General features: G+C 39.7%; 1 protein-coding gene across 7 annotated transcripts in view; it reads right to left on the minus strand.

The window, feature by feature from the left end:
* Positions 1 to 364: 364 nt before the first annotated feature.
* nfic (nuclear factor I/C) overlaps positions 365 to 15843 on the minus strand; it is a 185846-nt gene continuing 170367 nt past the window's right edge. For all 7 annotated transcript variants that reach the window (XM_051947307.1, XM_051947302.1, XM_051947303.1 and 4 more), the window contains one exon: positions 365 to 13003. In XM_051947307.1, the coding sequence (XP_051803267.1) occupies positions 12961 to 13003 (43 nt within the window). In that variant the 3' untranslated portion in view covers positions 365 to 12960. The remainder of the gene's footprint in view (positions 13004 to 15843) is intronic.

Consider the following 15843-nt stretch of genomic DNA (forward strand, 5'->3'; position numbering starts at 1 on the left):
CATGTGAGTCTCCGTCAGTGGCCCGTGTAACATTTTTTTAGTGGAGATTAAACAATTGAATAAAATTAAGAGAAGTATATTTTCTCTTAATTTTATTCAAGCAGCAAATAACTAGTCAACATGCGTTTTATTTCCTCCACATTTATGAAAAATGACTGAGGTGTTTCAGCAACAGATAACCATTAAAACTGGTATATCTGGTACTCGAACTGAATTTGGCAGATCATATTTCTTGTCTTACTTCAACTAGAGCCACCATGTTTCTACCAAAGCTAGGATGCTTCTACTGGAACCTCCACTAAGAGTGAAGATTAGTAGGATATCAGCAGGTATGAATGAAATGAACAAACATGGGATCTGAATGCTGAGTTGCAGTATAGCTTGTTTATTAATGGTATATTTTGCATAGGGAACATATTCATTTCAAGTAATGAATTCATTAGAATTTTCTGATTAGCAAATATGGTTCAAAAGATGTTAATATCCCCACAACAGATGAATAGTTCAAACACACTGTTTCAGATGCCCATCACTCAAACTATGACACATTCAGACAAGAAAAGAAACTCCGACCACAGATCAATCCAGAACTGCTGATGTTTGACATTTGCAGAAAAATTACACAACAGAAACGTCTTGAGTGTTATTAAAGCTACCACAGACTACATCCAGTCCAGAATTGCAGCCATTTTCCACAGTAAATGACTTAATGTTTGCACTTCAGCTCTCCAAACCTTGAACATAATATGCTTACCTCTATCGCAACTATTATTTTCTTATATTGGTATGCCACTTGAACATTTCTCATTGGCTGGTGTGAAAACAGTACTTCGGGATGTCACTGAGTCAAATAATACAAGAAAGTTCTGGTATAGTCCTTAGTGAGACTATATTATGAGTAACCATAGCAATAGTAGCATCAGCACTATTTCTTTAATGTGTTTGAAAGGATGTGACCAACATAGGTAATAATGAATTCCGAGATGTTCAATATAGCCAATAACAGACTGGTGAAAGTGGACACTGCTCTGTGTCGCCACAACCTTGTCTGTTATTTTCAGGTTTTGGAGTCCCTCATGAATTATTTCTTACTAAATTAAGCATTATTGTTGTTAATCCAGACTTCATTAAAACAGATATTTACGTCATGTACAATTATTTATTTATCAAAAAGGCCTGTGGACTGTGATCATGTAATAGCTGGTGGAATCCGTTCATGCCTATGCTCTCTGTTGTAAGGGATATATATATCTGTAAAGTAAAGCACTCCTTTACTGTTGTATCTCAAAAGTCACCATGGAATAAATCTTGACAGATGTCCGAGAATCAACACTTTGGGTCATTGCAAACTGTACAGTAGTAATGTACCTGAAGATACAGAAATTACATAGTATGGCATCACTTTCACAGAAAAACTTGCAGCTCTACAATCAGCTTTTCAGTAACTCTAAGTACATTTTCCAATCTGCTGCAACTCTGGACTACAAGAAAGATTTTGAATGACCATTAAAAAATAAAGAAGCAAGTTGTAATTCAAGTAGGAAACAGCAAAAAAAACCCAAAAACAAACAAAAAACAAACAAAAAAACACATATTGGGGTTATCAAATAACTGGAGGTTTTCAGGCAGCAGCAGCTTTAAGGAAGAGCGTTGAATCACACTAACAGTTAGAAAAGAGCCCTCTATGAATATATTTTCCCCAAAACCAAAATCTAATTGTTTAGATATCCAACAGTCTCACACAACATTCAAAGATCCGATCAAATTCAGCTGCTAAACTAGAAAACAGGAATCACTGTCAGTAATGCAACTGTTTAGTCACTGTTTAGCTCTACAATTCTAGGCTAGGGCACATGCACACGCAGCGACCTGTCAGTGAATCTTGAATCTGTTCACCATGCTAAACAGAACCCCATTCTCACAATCAAAATGCAATTGTGACTCTTCTGTGATGTATCTTAAAAGGAATTGCCCAAAGACAGTATTTCAGCAGTTATTGTCTAAGCTATTAGACAATAATTGTGGTTATAACAGCACCTGGTTTTTACCACCAAGTAAAGAAAAACTTAGAAGGAACTTGAGACTAAAATACTTTTTTTTTTTAAAAATATACCACATCACTAATGATGTACTTTTATAGACGTTCACCTCAACTATTGTGCATATTTCCAAAAACTTTAGTATGACTTGGGATTGTTCAGTCAGCAATCAGGGCAAAGGTTCAGTAATGTCAGCTTCGCAGCTTCAGCCGTGTTCAGATAGGTTCTTTTAACTATGCAGCATCAAATGGGCCCTGATCAATGCTAAACTGTATCTGGGAGGTACACAATTTTGTAAATACTTAGGAAATGCTAACTGATACATATATAACTAAATAAACAAAAGATAGTCAATATGGAACTAATATAAGGTTCATATATGCTCATAACAATACACAACAATTTGTTCCTATTAATACTTATTTAACAGATTGTTCCTACACAACTTAAATACTGAAACAATGCTGAATCAAAGGCTAAATCTGTGAATAATATGTACACATTACTTCCTATTTTTACGTCGTTCAAGCCATGTAATGTATTACATTCAAAATTGTCTCTTGCCACACGTTATTGTTTCGATAATATGATAAATGGAATTAAGAATTAATGCGATCGTGTTGTGAATATAATACAACTGACATTGCTAAGCACCAGCATCCTTGTGTCATGTATTGCCCAGGTAAGCGATGCACACGCACCCAGCCATGAATGTGATGTAAAAGAAAATATAATTCATCAGATTAGGTCACCGTCTTCCATCACTCTGTGGTTCAGTTCTGATGATTGCGTGTCCATTGTTGGTGCTTTAGGCGGTGCACAGGGGTCAGCATGAGCACCCTGATTGGTCTGCAGCTATGTTTCCTCATACACAACAACTGTGATGCATTGTGTATTCCGACACCTTTTTTGATAGATACTGACCACTGCAGACTGGCCATTAGACCATTAGAGCTGCAGTTGTGAAGATGCTCTGACCCAGTCGTCCAGCTATCACAATTTGGCCCTTGTCAAACTGGCTCAAATCCTTACGCTTTCCCATTTTACCTGCTTCTAACACAAAAGAACAAATGTTCCCTTGTTGCCTAATATATCCAACCTCCAAACAGATTCCATGATGAAGAGATAGTCAGTGTTATTCACTCCATCTGTCAGTGGCCATAATGTTATGCCTGATCGGTATATAATGGGTGTGTAAACTGATTATTTGCATTTCAGCTCTGAAACCTACAAGTATTAGAAATGGCTAAAGATTAAGCCCTCCTCAAACAGCTGAGTGAAAGCTGTCTGATATGACAACAGCAACAAAAGAAGGAATTCGAGTATGTCTTTCTTGATTTCAGCAACTCACCAGTATTCCGACTTTGATTTGTCAAAATATCACTCGCAAAAAAGTTTATGAAATCATTACTTGATGTTAAAGACAAATTCGATAAAGAAACTCATCAAGACACTGGATCAAGAAACTGTTAGCTACTCAACTGTTTATACAAGCTGCTCATATGGCGACTACAATGACCTTTATAAAAGGCTTTCAGCACTTTATCTGCACTTAGAGTAATTTCAAATGCAACCTTGAAAGAATAGTCTGTCTTTTATGGCTTGTCATCTAAGAACTGACACTGGTTATTGCAATATTGTGTCGCAGTCATGAAGTGTTGCATAGTCTGTACAGCAAAGCGCTGCTTAGAAACACCTTAAATTAACCAAGCAGCATTGTATTTTTGGTAGCTCTTTTACTTGCTGTTAACCTGCTGGTTTATTTGAAGAGCAGATAAAGTGATACATTTACATGACAAACATTGTGCACACCCAAGAAGAGGACAGAAAACTACTTGAGTTTCCAAATAATCTATTCTAAATTCTATTATTGTTAATGATTTAACAATGATGTCTTGGGGACTGTTTGTTTGGTTTTGGTATTTTATTTGTGGAAATGAAATTTGTCTATTACATTTTGGAGACATTACACAAGCTTAAAAAACTTTCACCTGAGTTAGGACAGCTATCACACCTTCAGTGGTCTGTAGATTAGTTATCCATTCAGCAGGCTGGGTATAACTGCTACTATTTTTTTTTCTTGACTTTTCTATTGTCACGATGCTTGTCAGTATTCTGACAACAGGATACTGACAAGTATATTGTACTATAACAACATACAGAGAAAAAATGAAGGGGATGCACACTGCTTCATACTTTATCACACTATTTTGTATGTAAGCCTCCTGACTTACATACAAAAAATGACAAACTACACTTCTTTGAAGCTATCTGCCTTTAAACAGTGCAAACATTTTCCCTACAAAGGAAAATTTAAAGTGTAAATAGTAAAAAGCTTCCAGAATACAATTTACAAATTTTGGTAATCAGCTGAAAGAGGCGAAGAACCACAAAACTGTAACTGTAATCCACAATACAATACACCATACAATATCCTTAACCTTTTCACATCTTGCAAAACTTGTTCTACTGTAGGAGAGGGGTGATTTCAATCCAAATTTTGACTGTAGATTTTTGTCTTTATTGGGTTATGTCCACCCTATACACCTGGAATGTTCAAAAACGGGAGATCCAAAAGTGACTTTGCTCTCACTTCCATTCATGTAGCACATATGCTATTGGCCATGTCAGCCATGTCACAACTTAGCAACAGTCACTCCCATCATGGACTAATTCTGTGCATAATGTTTAAACATTTTAAGACAGATACTGTTTTTATCAGTCCTTACAAGTGAAGCAAAAAAGTTCTCCCACTTAAAATGATGACAGAGGCCTGAAATTTTCACCATAGGTACACTTCAACTGTGATAGACAAAACGTGAAAAAAATCCAGGAACTCACATTGTAGGATTTTTAAAGAATCTGGTTTGTAAATTATAGTGGACAACAAGTATTTGATCACCTACAGATCTGTTGCTCTCACAGACCTGTACCTTCTTTTTTAAGAAGCTCTTCTGTCCTCCACTCATTACCTGTATTAATGGCACCTGTTTGAACTCGTTATCTGCATAAAAGACACTTGTCCACTGCCTCAAACAGTCAGACTGCAACTCCACCATGGCCAAGACTAAGGAGTTGTCCAACAAAATTGTAGAACTGCACCAGGCTGCACCAGGCTGGGAAGAGTGAATCTACAATAGGCAAGCAGCTTGGAGAGAATAAATCAACTGTGGGAGCAATTATTAGAAAATGGAAGACATACAAGACCACTGACAATCTCCCTCGATCTGGGGCTCCACACAAGATCTCATCCCATGCGGTCAAAATGATCATGGGAATGGTGAGCAAATATCCCAGAACAACACGGGGGGACCTGGTGAATGACCTGCAGAGAGCTGGGACCAAAGTAACAAAGGTAACCATCAGTAACACACTATGTCGACAGGGAATCAAATCCTGCAGTGCCAGACGTGTTCCCCTGCTTAAGCATGTCCAGGCCCTTTTGAAGTTTGCCAGAGAGCATATGGATGATCCAGAAGAGGACTGGGAGAATGTCATGTGGTCAGATGAAACCAAAATATAACTTTTTGGTACAAACTCAACTTGTCGTGTTTGGAGGAAGAAGAATGCCGAGCTGCATCCCAAGAACACCATACCTACTGTGAAGCATGGGGGTGGAAACATCATGCTTTGGGGCTGTTTTTATGCAAAGGGGACAGGACGACTGATCCGTGTTAAGGAAAGAATGAATGTGGCCATGTGTCGTGAGATTTTGACCCAAAACCTCCTTCCATCAGTGAGAGCACTGAAGATGAAACATGGCTGGGTCTTCCAGCATGACTATGATCCCAAACACACCACCCGGGCAACGAAAGAGTGGCTCCATAAGAAGCATTTCAAAGTCCTGGAGTGGTCTAGCTAGTCTCCAGACCTCAACCCAATACAAAATCTGTGGAGGGAGTTGAAAGTCCGTGTTGCCCGGCGACAGCCCTAGAACATCACTGCTGTTGAGGAGATATGCATAGAGAAATGGGTCAAAATAGGCCAGGTTTGCACATGTGTGTGCAACAGCTTGTGCAAACCTGGTGAAGACCTACAGTAAACGTTTGACCTCTAACTGACCAAATACTTATTTTCCACCATAATTTACAAATAAATTCTTTAAAAATCTTACAATGTGAGTTCCTGGATTTTTTTTTCTACATTCTGTCTCTCACAGTTGAAGTGTAGCTATGATGAAAATTATAGACCTATGTTATCATTTTAAGTGGGAGAACTTAAAATGGCCCAGATTTTAACGTATGGTCAACTCAATCTATATTTACATATTGACTTAAAAAAATGTGCTGAATTGAAGATGGTCTGGTGTGGGATACTGAGGCAGACTGTCCCACCAGCACTGTTATGCTATTTAAGGAGTTCCTCCAGTCCCAATATCTTTTAGAGAGTGATTGCAAATCTGAAATTATTAGCAGTAAGCCTAATACCCAATAATCTAGTCATTTGCTTTCAAGATTTAAATTAAAGACAGTAGTAAAATCAACGTCACCCAAAGCTGCTGCTGCTCTTCAGTGGATATAAAGCTCTGTATTGTTACTTCTGTCAAACAGCTTGTGTTTTTGATCCTACGCAATTGAACACATTTCAATTAACTTTTGTGGATTGAAGCAAGTATGTTTCGGTTATGTAGCTGAAATGCAGCCCGGTATTTTTGGACCAACTCTGACCACAACATCAACAACAGCAAAACAACAACACATCAGTGTTTATCACTTGTTGTGACTGTGTACTTGTCACACAGCCATTCATAGATTTTTCTAAACAGTGTTTCTTATTAAAGTAGCACATTTAGAGGATTTTGTATCCTTCAGAGAGGTATACACTTTGTGTGCATTGCAATTAATAAATTTACTTTATTTCCTGACCAAGACTATCTCTCTTCTTTACCATTTTTCCTCATCATTTGTCATCACATTGCTAGTCTTTTTCACTGACTCGTCTACAATTTGTCCTATTGCTTGGGTTCACTCACTCCGCAACTTGGTCACAAAGTTAAGAGAGTTTAATTAAAATGGAGAACACAACATTTTATACCTCCTCTTTATAACTAATAAGTTAATGTTGTACATATTTTATACACATTGCTGTGTTAAAAGCTATAATCCTACAAGCAACATAACAATGACAACTTAAGAAATACCTAAAAAGAAAAAAAAACTAAAAATCAAACTTATGCAAAAGTAGTGATAAGTGCATGCAACTATATAAAAGTGAGTGTCATCTATGGCCTTTTGTTGTATATTATCACATGATGACTCACAATGTCAAAGTCATCATACAGGCATATGGACAGTGTTCTCACTGTCAGTCACAGAGCTGCAGAACCTGCAAGTCTAAACCTAAACTTCTTTAACATGTCTCCTTAAAACTGGATTAGTGGCTTGGCCACTATAGTTAAATGTCTGACAAAATAATCACAATATCGTGAAATACCTGTAACTGCAACAAGTATGATCAAATGTGTTATCACTAAATATCAAACATGATGTGGTAAAAGCTGTGCAGCATCTCTGAAAATGGCTTCTGTCTGTATCGTTAACATTTAGGATTAACTTACTGAGAGACTATACTTTATGAACCAATGTTTCAACCTTTGCAAAATGCAATTTTCTAATCAAAAGTAGCCATAATGTAACCATGCGCCAAAACATTTCATTTTGGTTAAAAGACATGTACGTTAAAATTCATCAGTGTGTGAATGATGTTATACACACAGCAACACAGAATGTTCACACCTCCATCAACATGTCAATTTTACACAGCAAAGCCACTGTATTCGATTTCCTCTACGAGTGTAATCAACACCTGAGTATGGCAAATAAAATCTGAAAAATCCCCACTCAGAGGAACAGTCTAACATTTTGGAAGTGGTGCTCCTTTTCTAAACATTTATCTTAACTCAGTGTCCTCCTTGCTGCTTTTTCAGAGCTGTCTGTTCTATCAAATTTGGTATAGGAGTCACATGATAAGAAGGTTTCGTATCTGGAGTGTGGATCACAAACCTTCATGCCAACCTTGCAACAGTAAACAATCTCCCCCCCTTTATATATAGCCACTTCAAATTATGAATAAAAGAACAAAAATTAAAGACAAAGGAATAATTGGGCTTGAGTTAATATCAGTGTTGTAAGGGTAGTGTTTAGGCTAGCTTCATAGAAAGCTGGGCAAAACGTGTTTGCATTGTGTGTGTGTAATTGGTCGAGTGTCTGTAAACTGCTGCAGAAGGTAATAAAAGAGTGTCTCTCCCATGTGAAAGCAATTCAGTTTACTTCCAAAAGTGTCAGACTGTTCCTTTTACACTGTAAAACAAACAAACAAAAAAAAAACCTTTTGTCTTTAGCTGAATGAAAGATCAATATTGTCCCAGTCTCTGCTGAAACTAACGAGGGCTTTCACTTTTACACTCAAACTAATTTCTTAGTTGGCACACTGCCACAACCTAAAACTATGTACCTGGTTAATGCCAAGCAATCACACATGCAGCTTTTTTTGTGGTTTTGTAAGTGCTACCAGCTGTACCATGAAAAGTATGATAACTTTTCTAAAAAGTATTATTGTTCTTTAACTAAAGGCAAGGCACGTACTGTGTTTTATGAAATATCGTGCAAATAGAAGTTTAACAAGAGGGCTATTATTAAAATTCAAAGAAACAGACAGCCCTTCCATCCACTGCCCTCTGATGTATTATAGAGCACAGTGAGGACGAGGAGAAGGAGGAAGAGCAGGATAGAAACGGAGAGGTATCATCAAGTTGAGCCATGCATTCTTTAGGTCAGCACAGCGACCAGGGCAGCACCATGCAGTATACATTAGCTTTACGCCAACTCTAACCAAACCAAAACCTAGCTTTCACTCCCAAATTTAAAGTCATTGTAGGCATCAACTTACATAATTCAACCTCAATCTCAAACCTTTGGATAGGAAAAGAAAAAGAGGCGACCTGTGTTCAAGACATAAAGAAATTTTAGGTGCAGCCTGACTGCCTATATACAGAGTTGATAGATGGTTGGCCAAAAATATGCAAATTCTTGGTGGCACAAAATCATATGAAAGACACTTTTATATGAGTTAAAAAGAAATCCTAAGTGGGTAAAAAAAAAGGCACAATCAATACTGACTGACACAAAAATGTCTAAATCCAAAGAGACAAGAGAAAAAAAAAAACAACAACTGTAAAGTAAGTGATTACCAGTATCAGACTGGAGATGCTGTTCCACATCTGAATTGCCACACAAAAACATACAACTGCTCTCCAAACATACGGCCGGTGCATGTTGTAAGCAAAACACTGCGAGTTGCAAAATGTTATCTTTCAATGCTGCTTGCTGCATCTTAAAAAGTATTTTTGTTATCCCCAAAATGTTTGCTTTCTGCCCAGAATAATAGCTTTCTACAGCCAAAACCTGTAAATGAGTCCAACATTTCGGTTAACTCTACTGTGCTGCCTCTTCAACAGATGTGAAGTCCACGCCATAACTATTTACATAGTAATATATTATCTATTCTTCGGACTCTTGGCCATTACATCTTTGTAAAATTTGGAATGCAAGATTAAAACACCAAGGCATACATTTTTTTTGAATCGGCTTACAGAAGCATAGAAACAACTATTTGGGGGCTATAACCCTTTAAACATAGTGCTGAACATGTAACATTGGAGATTTAATTAGACCTCTACAGTCAACCTTTTGCTTTTGTCAGCAAAGAAATCCTCAATAAATGTCAGTAAATGTCAATATGTGCCAGTTACAAAGGCAGTCACATGACATGGCCAAAGTAAAACAGAAGTACTGCCATGCTTGACAGATGGCATACTTAAGGTCATGTCATGTTGCGATTTTCCTCTACACTTTACAGTTTTCTTCATTTTGATAGACCCTGAGTTTTGTTTGAGCAGTCCAGAGAAACATTTTGCATTTTGTGCCACTGCAATCAACCGTTTTTGTGTTATGCTATAAAGATCACGTGTCCATGCTATGTCAATCAAATGTCAATGTGTCCATGCTATAAAGATTTGGCTGTTTTGTTTTTGAATTTCATCTTGAATCACAGAGCCTGAGTTATGAAGCTATACTGTGCATCTTTTAAACATCGGTTTCCTCCCTTTAAGAACATTTGTTTTTCCTGGGCAGATAGAAAACATTTGTGGACTAATGAAAACAGCCAGTTAGCAAGGTAAAGAACAATGTTTTGACTTTTCTCCTTTATGTATATGGAACACAAGTAAAGAAATTATGGAGTAACATCCACAGACTGCAGATACACTCCAGCAGACAATTTCCTGTGATTAAGCTATTCCAAAATTTACTTGGCATTAATCTGATGTGGTGAACTCAGCAACACCAGTCCTTTAGCTGATTTACATCAACAATCAAAAAATGTCAATAGTCTGCTTTATATCTGCAAAGCCTGAAAGGTAAATTATGTTATGGATTATAAAATATAATTCCTTAAAAATCTCACTTATATTTATTGTTTTCATCTCAACAGCAAGAGATGAGATGGTATAAAATATATCAAAGGCCATGCTGCACAAGCCACCTACAACAAAGTACTACTTAGCCCCCAAAAAGCAAAATAATCATGCAAAACATTGCATCAATGTTGGACACAAACACAACTGAGTTAACAACTTCTCAGCTAGTTGTGAATGCTTAATTTTTGTCCAGCTGTGGTAAATTATCAAGGTTTGACCTAAGCCAGTCTTTCATTCAACTGTCTGTCTCACCGAGCCTCAACTCCAAACCATACTGAAGTTGGGCTGGGGTTGAGCTACTTCAGAGGAAATCCTTACTGCTTACAGCTTACTTGACTATAGCTTGGGAGTAAAAACTGTTATTCTCATTTTAGCCTTTTCTTAGTTTTGAATTTGTCTGATATGTTTCTCATATTTTTCCTGTGAAACTCACAAGAAAATTATCACAAGAAATACGTAAGATAGAAGGAGGGCAACTAGCAACAGGAGTAAGTCAAATTTGAGACTGGAAAAACATTCCTTCTCAACCTCAGTAAGCGGCTCCATTTTTTTCTCAGTTGAGCGACAATGTCAGCTATATATAAGCTTTATTTTAAGCAAATATAAAAAAAACAACTCTACTGAGTTATATTGAGAAGGTCTTGTTTTGTCAAAACTATTTCATAGATAGATAGATAGATAGATAGATAGATAGATAAGTGATTTTTGCTATAATTTTGTCTCCCAAGATATAAAAGACCAAGCTTTGAGCAGAAAGGTTTTCCTCTGGGACAAACTTCAGCACCTGTCTAGGAACACCACACATTCTAGAACTGGACAAGACACCTGAATTTTGCGCTCAGTTCAAGTCAGTATGCACATGACCTGCTGATTAGTATCAACAATTAAAAAAAAAAAAGACTCTACAAACCTAATGTGCCCCATGACTACACCACAAAGAAAAATGAATTGTATGTTTATCTTCTCTTTCTAATCAACCTACATACAAGTACAAATCCTGTCACTGGGTTCTCTCAGACACATAAAAAAATCTGCACAACATTTCCTCAAAACTGAGTATGTGGATGTACATATTCACATTTTGACACACACATGGGTTCCCACCTGGACATACACACAAACAAACACAAGCACAGACATTAGGGCTGCTATTAACCATTACTTTCATCCTTGCTTGTTATGTGAATTATTTTCTAAATAAATCAATTAGTGGTTTGGGCTGTAAAAGATCAGAAAATGGTGAAAAATGTTGATAAATGCCTCTCCAAGCTGAAGACAACAAATGCCTTGCTTTGTCCAAAGCTGAAAGATATTTAGTTTAAGATGATAGAGGAAAAAACTAAAAATATTCATATATAAGTAGCAATCAGAAAATTTAGACAGTTTTACCTTAAAATTACTGCCATTATCACAACATTTGGCAATTAACTTAGTTGACAACTAATCAAGTGATAACGGTAGCTGTAACAAGCAAACATGAATGTACCACACCACACACTGAGAATTGTGTTGTTTCCTTGTGGCAGGTGCAACTCAAAATAGTGCACCTTTGGCCATTTGAAAAAATGACATCATGGCCCTGTCAGGATCCCCAACCCAGTAGAAGTTCAACTGGGTCTGGCTCTGTAATAGTATCTAACTATGTAGCACTGCATGGTGTGTTGGTATATTCCACTTACTTGTTTTTTTTGGGGGTAAAAAGCACAAACAGTCTAAAAAACACGAGCCTCGCTTGTAAAGCAACTCAATGGTATCAGGCAGATGATTGTCAATAAAAAAGACAAAGCTTCTGTCTTTTGGTGGGAAGAGACAAAAAACAGTGCTGTTCCAGCCAGTATTTTTTTCAGACATATCAATAACAGATAAAAAGTGCGAAGAAACAGATATGAACAGGATCTCTCAGAAAATACGGGGGGCTTACTTGCATATATTAAAAGCAGCACCTGCAGCGGAAAGGGGCATTCTGGGTGTTAACAGGGAGGTGAGGTTTATATAGGCATTGTACTGGATTTAGTGTAGAGACCAAAGGTACAGGCTGACATCCATCCCAAGGAAACAGGCCCTTCCTGGGGACTGGCTTCTTGGGATGCAATATGCTGATGGCCGGTTCTGGTCTGTAGTTCATCTGGACCAACTAGATTTCTGCAACAATCCATTGCTAATACTTGAAAATCACAACTTATGTCAGTGGCCATTTCTGACAGCCATGTAGCATCATATGGTATAGCTCATTCTGGAGCTGTGAAATGGCTGAATAAGAGCAGCACCTGTCTTCTATCCAGGCAGACTCTTCTGGCTACAAACACATATATAAATATACTACAATATATATTTATATATATGTATGACCATGCATTATTTTTCTACAAAGCTGAATATATTTTTCCTCTGGCAATGTCTTCACAACATTTTCTCCTTTCTTCCAGAACAGCACTGCCATGACAATCAACTTTCGTCCAGAGTTCTCTCAGTTGCCCAGGTACCAAGACTGGAACAGAGACAAAGACAAAATGAAAATTCACAGGTTAGAATTGTATAATCTCAAATGGCAGCTCTCTCAAACGAAAGTTTTTTTTTTTTTGACAAACTTGTGTATCAACAGCTCTCTAATCAAATGTAATTTAGATTATTCATGTATAAATAAATAGAAATGTCGACCCTACATCAGGACATTAAAATGAATGATAAATCTGCCATCAAAGCTAATGCCCATGTCTGTAAAACAACTGCATGAATATGTGTCTACTCTATTCTGTTCCTGCATACCGTACAGTATTTGTTTATCCACATTAATACCTTATTTAAGTGATTAGCTCATTTATGAACAGTGTTAGACAAACTTAAAGAGAACTTATTTGTTCTAATAATTTACCTGTTGTCACAATTCAGAGGTGTGAACCCAAGCAGCAGGCACAGACAGGTGGATGAAATTAATAATGATTTAATATCAACAGGAGAAAATGAACAGAAAAGCTCCTAATAACAGCAACAGGACGGAAACCAGGGGAGGAGAACACAACTAACCTAAACCAAGGGCGGACCCGAAGGCCGAGATAAAATTGATAAATAAACTAAATACGGGGAAAGAAGACTCACGAGAGGTCCAGAGAATCTGTCCAGAGTTTGACGGGCGGCAAGATGGGCAAAACTGGCTGAGTAGAGGGTGATAATTGGCGAGGGTAGGTAACAGTCCAAAAGGGGAAATAGTGTCCGGTAAACGGCATACAGGAAACGGAGAACGGTGCGCAGGGTTTGGCGGAGTGCGTCGTGGTCTTGGCAGGTGAACATGGAGCAATGAACCGGCAAAGAGATGTGCAGGAAGGCAGGCTTATATGCAGCGGCGATTGTCAATTCCTGTCAGCTGCGCTTCTCTGCACAGCCGTTCATGATCAGGCTGATTGCATAATCGCACCGGCGCAGGCGGAGCATGACAGTACCCCCTCCTCAAGGTGCGCCTCCTGGCGCACACAGGCCTGGTTGGGGTGCCGGCAGGTGACTTCTTGCAGGAGGGACCGCTCTGGAGGGCGGCCTGAGGGACGGGTGGGCTGGGATCGGGTGGGTGGGCTGGGATCAGGTGGGTGGGCTGGGCAACGACGGAGGAAGGTCCAGGGGCTAGACAGACTGGAGCCGGACAGGCTGAAGGGACTGCTGCTCAGGACGGCCCGAATGCCAGGCTGACGGAAGTCCTCCGGCGGCCGAGCTGGGAACCGGCAGCTGCGTCGGTTGGGGCCTTCTGGAGGTCAGGCTGGGAACCGGCAGCAGGCCCAACGATAACCTTCTGGAGGCCGGGCTGGGAACCGGCAGCAGGATCGACGGGAACTCTCTGGAGGCCGGGCTGGGAACCGGCAGCTGGATCGACGGGAACTCTCCGGAGGCCGGACCGGGAACCGGCAGCAGTGGAACCCTTCCGGGGATCGGGTCGGTTGCCGGCAATGGCGGGACCCCTTCAGGGGATGGACTGGAACCAGAGACCCCTCCAGGGGATGGATTGGAACCAGAGAAGGGGAGTTGCGGTGTCTTCTACAGCTTGTGCGACCAGGTTTTCTGATGGCAGACTCTGTGGCTAACGGGGAATCAGGGATAGGTGGGTCATCAAGCTGGAGACCGATGTGGTGAGATTCGGGGATTGGAGGGGTGATGTGGGGCACGGGAGCGTTTAAAAAATCCCGGATATAATCGGGAAGGTGGTCAATAAGCCTGGGTTTCTGGGCAGCCAATCGCTGGCCTTGGATAACCAGAACATTTCTGTGGTCCCCCCACCAGTCCCAGTACAGGTCGCTAAGGGCATAGAAAAATTGCTTATTTTCCTCACAAGAAAAAATATCTCCAAGTGCCTCCCTGGAGATTCTGGCCGGGAACCCTTCCTTTGGGAGCCGCGTCGTCTCCGGGATGGCAGCTTAATTGCCAGCCGGGTTCCCCAAAATGGGGGAGTTCTGGTCTGAGCTGACATTGCATGAATCGGGGAGAACGGAAAAAAAATCTGGGGTGCCTGCTAGGTTCTTGGGTGGCCGGTTCATTCTGTCACGATTCAGAGGTGTGAACCCAAGCAGCAGGCACAGACAGGTGGATGAAATTAATGATTTAATATCAACAAGAGAAAATGAACAGAAAAACTCCTAATAACAGCAACAGGAGGGAAACCAGGGGAGGAGAACACAACTAACCTAAACCAAGGGCGGACCCGAAGGCCGAGATAAAATTGATAAATATAACTAAACTAAATACGGGGAAAGAAGACTCACGAGAGGTCCAGAGAATCTGTCCAGAGTTTGACGGGCGGCAAGATGGGCAAAACTGGCTGAGTAGAGGGTGATAATTGGCGAGGGTAGGTAACAGTCCAAAAGGGGAAATAGTGTCCAGTAAACGGCATACAGGAAACGGAGAACGGTGCGCAGGGTTTGGCGGAGTGCGTCGTGGTCTTGGCAGGTGAACATGGAGCAATGAACCGGCAAAGAGATGTGCAGGAAGGCAGGCTTATATGCAGCGGCGATTGTCAATTCCTGTCAGCTGCGCTTCTCTGCACAGCCGTTCATGATCAGGCTGATTGCATAATCGCACCGGCGCAGGCGGAGCATGACACCTGTACGTCAAAAGAAAACTGACAACCTGATTTTCACCACAGGACTTAGGAGAGTAAGCTGCAAATTTGTGCTGTGGTGCTGTATGTTAACTTCAACTGCTGTGTCTACTCATCTCATCATCCATTTGTCTGCAGCTTAATCCACAACTGGCTGTTTTACGCAATGACCTTGACAATAATCTTGATTGCCAGTGACACTATCATTAGGTACAGTGGTATGCAAAAGTTTGAGGACCCCTGATAATTTT

The sequence above is a fragment of the Acanthochromis polyacanthus genome, chromosome 4 (genome assembly GCF_021347895.1).
Source record: "Acanthochromis polyacanthus isolate Apoly-LR-REF ecotype Palm Island chromosome 4, KAUST_Apoly_ChrSc, whole genome shotgun sequence".
In the NCBI taxonomy this organism is placed as follows: Eukaryota; Metazoa; Chordata; class Actinopteri; family Pomacentridae; genus Acanthochromis; species Acanthochromis polyacanthus.